Genomic DNA, 11,825 nt, shown 5'->3' on the forward strand with positions numbered 1-11,825 from the left:
TTAACTTCCAAACTGAATTCTCAAGCACCACAATTAATAGAAACAATGACTCGTTTGAATCAAACAATGTACAATTTACCAACTCCAATGACTTGACCTACTCCAAAATAACAATAATGCAATACTACCATCAATTGCAATCAGATCAACGTTAACTATGTTTACCTCAACTAATCCTTCATCCATCGGGAAATTCTGATCCTCTTGATTATTATCCCCCTTAGGATTCCGAGATATTCTATCACGAGTCATGTGTCCCTTCTTGAAACATACGAGTATATATATTAAAACCACATACTACCCTTCATACCTTAAGAAATTCAAGCCTACTGACGACTAAAATTTCAAGCTTAATGTTTGGTGCATTTCCTAAGGACATGTGGATTTACTGCCCAGAGACGTATTGCTCTGATACCACCCTGTGACGCCCCCAAATTCCGTTTGGGATCGGACGGACATTTGAAGCGTCGAGACATGCAACACAAGGTTACCTGCCCCCGTTCATGACATATAAGATGCAATATTCCTAACATGCATCTAACAATATGCAATATTCGCAGCGGATAAATTTTTTCTTTAGCAATACTATGCACCAAATTGAAAATATCCCAAATGCTTAAAACATACTTCATACATAAAAATCCATTGAACAACTAAGATCACAACACTAGTCCAAAATGGTTATGATCCAAAAAGTAGTAGAGATGCAACTCAATCGTACAAGTAGTAATTTACGTTAATTACTATATCAACATTTATGTCGCACCGTCACTTAGTCAACTGTGTCTAGTTGATCAACTCCTGATTCTCCTTCAGGTCCTGTAACAAGATCTACCATTCGGGGGGAATGGTAGTTGGGACTACCAAAGTGAGATTTGATTACAAATCTCAGTAAGTTAACAAAAAAACTTCCACACAAGCTAATGATGCATGGATCACAGTAAAAGCATAAATGCATAATCAAATTCATAAGTAATTAAAGCATAACTTGGAGTACAACATAGCATAATTGACATAACTTAAATTGAAACATGAACTGAACTTGACTTGACATGAACTTGATCTGAAACTTGACTTAGCATGAACTTGCTTTGAAACTTGAATTAACATGAAAAATACATACTCCACAGTTGTTGTGGCCCCATGTATTCTACGTGTAAATACATACTCCACAGTTGTTGTGGCCCCATGTATTCTACACAAACTTGACTTAACATTAAAAATACATACTCCACAGTTGTTGTGGTCCCATGTATTCTACACAAACTTGACTTAACATGAAAAATACATACTCCACAATTGTTGTGGCCCCATGTATTTTACGCATCACAATTGTAGTTAAATACATACTCCACAGTTGTTGTGGCCCCATGTATTCTACACAAACTTGACTTAACATTAAAAATACATACTCCACAGTTGTTGTGGCCCCATGTATTCTATACAAACTTAACTTAACATGAAAAATACATACTCCACAGTTGTTGTAGCCCCATGTATTTTACGTATCACAATTGTAGTTAAATACATACTCCACAGTTGTTGTGGCCCCATGTATTCTACACATCATAATGTACTCAAGATGAAATGTGACTGGAATACGAAAGGACTGAAGTCCTGACGTAACATAACGTGACTTGAACATAACTTAGAATACATGACCAACTTGAGATAGAAACATTTCGTAACATGGCATAACATATAATAGACAACATATTTGACATAACATACTTGCAACAGTGAATATTACATGACTTGACTTACATGTAATGGATGACATACTTAGCATGACGTACTTGTAATGTACAGTAATATATAACAGAATATATTATGTAACAGATAAAAATTGATGACAGAATAAATTCTGTATAATAGACAATTACATGATAACTTGACATGGCATGACACATATGATAACATACATACATACATTGTAGTTCTTTTACTTAGCACACATACACAGTAGACTGCTAGTAAGTTAAAAGCTAACTTACATCGATCTCCGCGTTTCTTATAAAACCTCAAGCGCGATCACGAGGAACTGTAATTAGTGATTCTAAAAGTTAGTACTAAATCACTAATAATTTGAAATATGGAAAAATACTAACTTAAAGAGTAAAATTTCCATTTTACTTTCTATATGTAGGAAAATGACCGTTTTACCCATAACTTAAGGATTTTGCATACTAACTCCAAAAGTCTATCCTCAACTCAAATATCAATTTAGAAAAATTTAAAACTAATCACAACTATTAAAAATCCATAGGGCCGAAATTCTCATATGCTATTTCTATTGATTTTTGTTTCCAACTTGTTTTGATCAACCTTTTGATTTATGACTTATAAATATGTGATCTTCAAACCAAACCATCACATGGTTTAAAAAGACGTCCTAAAACATATATAAGCTTCTAATTCAAGATCACATGGTTAAAAATTAACCAAAACATAAATTTAGCCAAGAACATCCACACTTTGGCTTATCTGAATATCTCTTTACATAAAATTTCATATCTTTGAAACTAACATCAAATATCTTCAAAATAATAATATAACATGTATATAAGATGCTTAGGATCCTCCAATAAAATTATCAAAGTCATTAGAATAGGTTTAGACCACCAAAGAGTTAAACTTTCTCAAAATAGAAACTGTTTTTCTTCTTCCAGTTTCTAAGTTTCTAAATCTAAGCAAATATTTCATCAAAACCTTCAATCATGCAAAAATCCTCAACCAATAGTCATATATACATGTTAACAATACTCCATAAAAATTTCGGACCAATATCTATCCATTAGCTTGGTCAAAAACTCCAAACTATAACATATTCTCCAGTTTATCTCTCAGAATGACCTTTCTATAGTTTACACAATATTTGACTGACCAAATGATCTTCAAATGGGGAAAATAAGATATCCATGTAAACTAGACTAAAAAAGGAACAACTTATATGAAGGAGACTTTATGATAAAACACTTACAACAGCTTCGAAATGGGCATGCAAAAGAACTCCTAAAAGCTGTCCGAGAGAGAATGTTTGATATTCTTTTAAAGAAACGTGTAAATGAAGATAAGTTCGTGGGTGATGGCTGGAGATGCTTATGGAAGAGATAAGGGAGATGATAAGGCTGGAGTTAAGAGTTGAGTGTGGTTTTCTCCTACCCAAAATATTTATAAAATATTATCTCAAAATATTCTATCCAATAATATCTATAAAAATCAGCTCAATATATTTTCCAAATGTGGAGTAGACTTGGAAGAGTAAGGTGGCTAAAATCTTTCTATGTGTATTTTAAATCTCTATTCTTAAGATATTTTCCAAATGTGTATTTTGCTTAGGTGTCATGATCTCACACCTTGATTTCCTTCACAATTCCATCTAATGGTTTCTCTTTGTGCCAAGTATCTAATACTATTCATTATGTGTGGTTAAGATCTTGCCAAGTGTCCAAATAAAATATCGCTATCCTAATTTGGACATTTCACACTATGAATTTGAAAACACTGCGCTCAGTACATTTACCGAGGTTACTATTCACTCCAAAAATAAACGTAATAAACTTAGTACTGAAAAATTCTAAATATTCAATTAAGCCTAGTGGTGTAGACTATAATGTATTCTGACACTTTTAACTATCTCAAATAATTAAAATTGCATTTCTGGCACCATAGTGAGTGATAACACTAACTATGTTGACAGGCTAAAATTTATGCGATTAGTCGATTCATGTAAACTTACAGAGTTTTCACGAGGTTCCTAAAGTCAATAGAAATTCCTTAATTGAATTTCTAGCGGGCTGTTACACTTTATAACCCACATGAAAAAAAATTGGATCACAGAACAGTAAGTGGGTACTTTATTGGCTACCCAGAGAGATCCAAAGGGTGTAGGTTTTACTGTCATCACAGTCTGAGAATAGTGGAAACAGGGAATACCAAATTCATCGAACTTGGCGAAATCAGTGGAAAAATGGAACTTAGAGATGTGATCATTGAGGAAGTACTGGTAGATGTCCCTATACCTACATCCTCAGAAAAGATAATGGTTCATCTAATTGATCATCACAATGATACATTGAAACAAGAAAATGACCACCCATCTCAGAATGATAATATCACTAATGAACCAAGTTCGAAGTTACCAGAATAGATAGTGTTACACAGATCTCAGAGAGATCGGAGACCTGCTATTTCAGCAGACTATATGGTATATCTTCAAGAATCTGAATTTAACATTGGGACAAGTGAAGATCCACTAACGTTTTCACAAGCTATAGAGAGATGTGATTTTAGTAAATGGATCGATGTCATGAAAGAAGAGTTGAAATCCATGGATCAAAATCAAGTTTGAGATCTCGTTAAGTTACCTAAAGGGTATAAAAGAGTCTGGTGTAAATGGGTCTTTAAGACCAAACGCGACTCTAAAGGCAATGTCGAACGACATAAGGCTAGACTTGTTGCTAAGGGTTTCACCCAGAAAGAAGACATTGATTACAAAGAGACCTTTTCTCCAGTATCTAAAAATGACTCCTTCAGAATCATTATGGCATTGGTGACTCATTTGGATTTAGAGTTACACCAGATGGATGTGAAAACAGCTTTTCTAAATGAAAGTTTGGACGAAATGGTCTACATGGAGCAGCCAAAGGGCTACTCAGAAAAGAGGAAAGATCACCTAGTATGTAGGCTTAAGAAATCAATATACGGGTTTAAGCAAGCTTCCCGACAATGGTACTTAAAGTTCAATGATACCATTACTGCCTTTAGATTTAAAGAAAATATCGTTGATCGATGTATATACCTAAAGGTCAGTGGGAGCAAATTTATATTTTTGATCCTGTATGTTGATGATATCTTGTTGACTAGTAGTAATCTTGGCTTATTTTATGAAACCAAGGTTTTTCTATCTAAGAATTTTGAAATGAAAGATATGGGTGAGGCTTCCTTTGTGATCGGAATTCAAATCCTCCGGGATAAAAAATAAGGACTGTTGGGATTATCTCAGAAAAGTTACATAGAAAGAGTTCTTGAGAGATTTGGCATAAAAAGTTGCTCATCACTTGATACTCCGATATCAAAAGGTGATAAGTTTAGCCTATCACAATGTCCTAAAACTGAATGGGAGCTAAAGAGATGGCAAAAATCCCTTATGCTTCAGTTGTGGGGAGCTTGATATATGCACAGATTTGCACGAGGCCAGACATTAGTTTTGCAGATGGCATGCTTGGGCGTTACCAGAGTAACCCAGGGATGTCTCATTGGAAAGTAGTAAAGAGGGTATTGCGATATCTGCAAGGAACTAAGGATTACCAGCTTACCTTTAGGAGAACTGACAACTTAGAGGTAACTGGATACTCAGACTCTGATTTTGTTGGTTGTTCTGATAGTAGGAAATCTATTTCTGGATATGTTTTCCTACTTGCCAGTGGAGCGATCTCATGGAAAAGTATGAAGCAAACTATCACTGCTTCATCAATAATGGAGGCTGAGTTTGTGGGATGCTTTGAGGCCACAGTGCATGGTTTATGGCTGATAAACTTTATCTCAGAGCTTGGAGTTGTCGACTCTATAGAAAGGCCTCTGAGAATTTATTATGATAATTCCTCTGTAGTATTTTTTTCCAAAAATGATAGATATTCTAAAGGTGCTAAACACATAGAGCTCAAATACCTAAGTGTCAATGAGAAAGTATAGAAATAGACAGTGTCCATAGAACATATTAGTACTACGCTTATGATAGTAGACCCATTAACAAAGGGTCTAGTAGCGAAGCAATTTAAAGAGCATGTTGACAGAATGGGTTTTATGATGTAAACATGTTATTGAGCTCGTAGATATTTTATTTTATTTTGGACACTTAATGATATCTATTATGGTTGTTTTGTTTCTGTTTTCTTGTCTTTTCATTTCTTTGTACATTGAATGGTTTGGAAGAATGATGACAAGATAATGTCTGCAACAGACATGAATTGGAACCCAAGGCATTATGGTATTAGCCTTAATTATCCCAATTAAAGATCATGTAAAATTGGTTGTTGATGTTGTGGTACATGGAAGGGAATTTGTTGATTATATAACAAAGGGCTACCATGACTCGCATCAGTAGTTGATTTAACATTAATATTACAGAACTCATGTAACGTATTTTGAGTTATGAAAGTTTCAGAAAATGAATTTGCGCAGTATGATTAATTTCCTGTAATAAACCCATGAACGGAAAATATTATTTTATGGGCGTATGGGCCAAGTGAGAGAATATAAGAGTTTTATTTAAACTCTATGCCCCACACACCCATCTTAATAGAATTTGAAATAGCTCAAATTTATCAGATAAAATATGAGTGATAACGGGATAAGAAAAATCCAAAGAGATAAGATTAAAACTCTATATCTCTAATTATAGTCAGATACAAACTCTTAGATTTCTTGATGGTCATAAATCTATAAATAGTACTGAGAGATAAAAGGGTTATCACCTATAATATTAGAATACCTTTTGCCATCGTGAGACACTTGTAAGATAAATTTGTTAGAGTGATCTTTCTCTCATAATCAAATCTAATTCTTTATCGAATTGATGGAGAAAAATACGTATTTATTTATTACTAATTATTATTATAAATTATATAAAATTAAAAATCTATTTATTAATATTTATGTTAAAATATTTAACAATATGAATTTGGGTGCTGATAACAATCTTTTACATGCTTTCCACTGACACGCGTGGGATATTTCCTTTGACTTTACCTTTCTTTTCTCGGGCATCTCTCCTCTTATTTTGTGTCTTTGGGATTGGATATTCACGGGATTTACAGAAGATCCGTAGACCTTTCTCCATTCGACACTATACCCTATACACCTAATCTCTGTCTTTATCCGCTCTTTGAAAAATGGGGATCTTTGGGATTTACAGAGACAACTTGCATGCCCCGTTTGAGTTTTCACACTTGTTACTTTTGTCTTTATTCCCCAACTCTCTCTCTCTCTCTCTCTCTCTCTCTCTCTCTCTCTCTCTCTCTCTCTCTTCTTGTTGTATCAACTTTATTACCAAGTGACAATATTGCAGAAATTGGCATAAAATGTTTGCAGAGATACAAAAAATAGTCCCATTATACAGAGATAATGTATCAATCCTCAAATAATTGGTGACTGATAAAATATAAGGAAAATATTAATTGAACTAATAAAGTTGACTGATAAAAATACTGATTGATTTTTTTTTTTTACTTAATGATTAAGGAAATAAATATTGATGAATTGATATTTTTATTAATTTTTAAAAATATTTAAAATTGTATAAAAAATAATTGAAAAAAGAAAAAAAAAATCATTTACACTGCATCGATCCATTTCATCGGTTGTTTATCTATACTAGTAGCATTGTAAAAAATTTATGAAGTGTAGATAAGGGGATAACGTATCAATACTCTTTCAACTTTCGCATCAACTTGCTTGCCGGCCTGTTGTCCGTTCTCCTCAAAGAATTCTCATGTTTCTCCCCTAAATAATTTGTAGCATACTTTTTTTGACTTCAGCTACCTCGCTGGGACCAAAGTTCACAACTTATCCACTATGTCAGATTCCAGTCTCTTGGCAAACACCTTGAAAATTCAAGCTATCGTAGTGTGTGTGTATATATATATATATATATATATATTTCGAATTAGGGAGTCCTTGCCGATGGGGAATTGGTGTCGCTCTCTCAAGACAAACTTGAGTCGAAGTGCTTGAGTATTTCTAAAGAAGGAAGTGGTAGAAAGGATCGTGAAAGTAAAATTACAAACTTTAGTTGGTTGGGGGTTATCAAGGACAGTTTGAAATTTGGTAAGCTAGCTAGCTAAGACGGGAATTTAGATTTAGAGATCAAGTATATATTATTCATAATCTTTTTAAACATTAATATGTCAATTTTTTTTCTCAACAAGCATGCATTATATATATAATATTTGAAATAAGAACTACAATAGGTTCAAGGTGGATCTTTCACACTATCTATATATAGGATACAATTAGGAATACTAAGGAGGGGTATTCGATCAAAAATCATTTCAGTCGCTACCCATTGCGCTGTTGAGTGTACACACTGATTCTAAGATCGGTGTATTTTTTTAATCCTCCCGTTTACCCGGAGATGGTGTTACTATATACATTAATTAATCATCCTTTGATGTGATGATAAATGACTATATATTAAAGTTGTTTATTACAAATACACCTTTTCACCCGGTCAATAGGGACGCCAGTACGTGTAAGTCAAGTCATTGCAACTTAAATATATATATATATATATATAATAATTTCACCGTCTAGGAAGAATAATAACGACCATTCACCGGGAGGATTGTCCATTTCTTTTAGTAAATAATAGTTAATACTCTTTTCCACTGATCAAAGGTCATATAGATATATATACACACTATAACTGCGCATGCATGGGGTCTATGCATTGTGAGTCAAGGTCCGCTTGAGTACGTTAAAATCCATCTAGGTCTTTCTGGTGATATTTTCTTCGAAAAAGCATGCATGCTTTTGTGTCCTTATCACATGCACCCCAAAACGCCTTTAATTTCTCCCTTATTTGGAGCTATATATAAATATATATATATATATATATATATATATATATATATATATATATATATATTGCTTGTTCATGATAAAGTTGCAACCGAGGATGCTCAGTCCAAACTCTCTTAAATGTTAAAAGAGAAAAGGCCATTTGCATGGGATTGAAAAGGTGAGAAGGGTTGGTGGAACATATCATTGTATTTGGCTCAAATTGGATGCACATGGCTTAGGCAATTCGTATAATATTAGGGTAACATGACCTTTATGCACTCGTTTTTTATATACTTACTTGGTCTCTCAATTTAGTTATTGAAATCTAAAGTTTCGATCCTACCAGATAGATAAAGTTTTTTTTTTTTTTTAAATAAAGGATTAGGTCAAAAGTAAGAGATGTAGGTATGGAACCATGTGAGAAGAGAAAACATGTAACGTGTGGAGAAAAAAGAAAATGAAAGTGATCATGTTCCTGCTATATGTGGACACATGAAACAAGTGCAATCTTGCATACTTTGTACTGCATGAAAGAGGCAGGATATATATTAAGAACGAGATTCTAAACTTATCCACTTTTTCAAAAGAAATAAACGATAGATACTCGCATACCTTAAGACTATATAAATCATTTTCTTAAGATGATATCTGGAAAAAGAAAATTTACCATTACAGCCCTTCCCCTCAAGGGAGGGTATGGATGATAATTGAATTTGTGGGTGCATATTGCTAACCTTTCTGGAAATATGGATAAAAGTTGTTCAAAGGGCCTGCACTGGTCATGATGATTTGATTATTTAGAACAATCCATGATTGGTACCCGATTCAAGGGATCGATTCTTTTTCTATTCAAATGTGAGAACTTTGGGCCACATATTAATTAAATTCATCATTTAAGTTATTTAATTGCATGAATTCAATCAAAAGTGGAGCAGAACATGCGAGTCATCTCATGACTGTCAATGAAATTGCTTGGCATGCCCCCTGCTTATTAGTCAAGATTATCCTTCGCTTCCTGGAAATATTCAACACCCTTGATTTATATTTAATTAAGGGGAGTATTTTGTTTCTTCCCAGCTGGGAAAAGGTACTCTAGAGAAGGGTTCCAAAAACAGTAATCCTTTGGTGAAAATCTGCCCTATGCTTGTATGTTAAGAGCTTCTACAAATAATTGAAGGAAAAACTCACAAATTGAAGGGAAGATTAATGCATGGGGCATAGAAAAGTTAAAACTAATATATAGGAGATAATGATACCATACACCCACGGATGATAGAGTGGTGGGCTCAATCACATGATTGGGTACGTAGTGGCAAGCTTGCGCGTGAGAGATTGATCAAACTCATGATCATCGTTCCATGTGGGGAGGGGATTTCATGAATGGCCTCTTGAGAGCTTGCGAAGGGCAAGGCAGGTATAAATAAATGGACACAAAAATGTTTTTATTTAAACAGCCAGCCTACATGCAACTGCCGGAAAACAAGGCCTACAATCATTATTCTTTCTTATTTAAACTTCACTTTGTGATCTATATAAACAAACTACAAGAGAAATTTAAGACTCTCTCTCTCTCTCTCTCTCTCTCTCTCTCTCTCTCTCTCCGCAGAAAATCGCTTTGTGTTTTGTTCGTTATTTTTAAGGTCCAAGTCACAGACGCTGAAAACAACATTATTGAAGCTAATTTGTCTTTCACTTTCAGCTAGCCTAGCCAGTTGAAATCTAAGGCTTATCTTTTATTCATAGAATCAGACATCATGAACAACTCGCCCTCCTCCTCCTCCTCCTCCTCCTCCTCGTCAAAGTCAAGAAGGAAGCAACAGCAACAACCACAACCAGTACTACTAGAAAGCCAGCAGCAACAGCAACAAGAAGGAGAAGCGAGGTTTCTCGGGGTAAGAAGAAGGCCGTGGGGCAGATACGCAGCGGAGATAAGAGACCCTTCCACCAAAGAGAGGCATTGGCTTGGCACCTTCAACACTGCCGAGGAGGCCGCCTTGGCCTACGACCGTGCCGCTCGCTCCATGCGCGGTTCCAAGGCCCGCACCAACTTCGTATACTCTGACATGCCGAGCGGTTCATCCGTAACCTCTACTATCTCGCCCGATGAGTCATCGCAGCACGATACCTCTACCCTCTTCGCTCCCGACCAACAACAAAATAATGCAAATACTCACCCCTCTACCCAACTCTTCTTCGGTCAAGACCCTTTCATAAATGCTACTACATGTCCATTTTCTATTGGGGACAACTGGGCTCAAGGGACTACGGATTTTGGGTCCAATTACCAGCCCATTACGGCTATTACGGATGGTGGGCAGGTGCGCGCGCACCCAAGCTCATGCTCGTCCCATGACGCTACTGAGCTCCCACCTTTGCCGCCTGATGCATCTACTTGTTATGGGGCTGGAGTGATGGGCTCCACTATGGGTCAAGAAGTTTGGAGTGACACCAACTGTTTTCAGCTCATTGAACAAACGAAGAACGGTTTAGACTCAGCTGTTAGTGGACCGTATATGGATTTTTACTCCAATGAGTTTATGCAACACAGCCCACCATTTGGAAGGATGCCACCGGCTCCAAACTCGGGTAGCGATGCATTTGGTTTGGGTTCTTCATCTCCCTACCACTATTAAATAAATCCACCCCCTCGTCCTCAAAATTCTGATTTTTCAAACCGTCGGTTCAACGTTGAGGTATGTTTTCCTTGTTTGGTTGTTTGTTTTCTTTTGGGGGGCGAATATAGGCAAATGTTGAATAGTGTATTGTATTGTTTTTGTTAAACTTATGCGAGATTTTAACCTTTTTGGACCATAGATGAGAAATGGTTGGATTGCTAGAGTCTGTAAAGCAATCCTGTATTATCTTTGCTAGAGTCCAGAACAACCATCCCACAACCATCCCACTTTCCACCAAAATATTACTCCCTCTGGTGTCAATGACAAAGTTGAAACTCCTTCGGTGTACGATTGTGACTTGTGAGATTTGGCCGGAGGAGTCATATTCCGGCAGCAAAGCATTCCCATTCACTGCTTGAAATGGCATCAATTTTCAAGCAGTACCCGAGGTTGCCATGTTAAACGTAGTCATTAATTAGTCAGGCTTCTTAATGCTTATGGCCGATTCCCTATAGTTGCATTGTCCGAATACTCGTCAATAAAGGGAAAATCTTTGACCACTTATCGTCTTACAAAGGAAAGATCAGTTAAAATCTCGAGCGATTTGTCGTATGCTCAACTCCGCACAATATAGGAACTCTTGGGAGA

At 35.6% G+C, this 11,825-nt stretch overlaps 2 protein-coding genes across 2 annotated transcripts; both read left to right on the forward strand.

The window, feature by feature from the left end:
* The first annotated feature begins 5,133 nt into the window (after nucleotides 1–5,133).
* Nucleotides 5,134–5,694, forward strand: LOC122312754 (secreted RxLR effector protein 161-like). Its single transcript, XM_043127413.1, has one exon. The coding sequence runs from the start codon at nucleotides 5,134–5,136 to the stop codon at nucleotides 5,692–5,694; it is 561 nt and encodes a 186-aa protein (XP_042983347.1).
* Nucleotides 5,695–10,026: 4,332 nt separating this feature from the next.
* Nucleotides 10,027–11,525, forward strand: LOC122313775 (ethylene-responsive transcription factor LEP-like). The gene has a single exon (XM_043128997.1). It carries the CDS (start codon nucleotides 10,317–10,319, stop codon nucleotides 11,193–11,195), a length of 879 nt encoding a protein of 292 aa, XP_042984931.1. The 5' UTR covers nucleotides 10,027–10,316; the 3' UTR covers nucleotides 11,196–11,525.
* Nucleotides 11,526–11,825: the final 300 nt, after the last annotated feature.

This window comes from Carya illinoinensis, chromosome 6 (genome assembly GCF_018687715.1).
Source record: "Carya illinoinensis cultivar Pawnee chromosome 6, C.illinoinensisPawnee_v1, whole genome shotgun sequence".
NCBI lineage: Eukaryota > Viridiplantae > Streptophyta > Magnoliopsida > Fagales > Juglandaceae > Carya > Carya illinoinensis.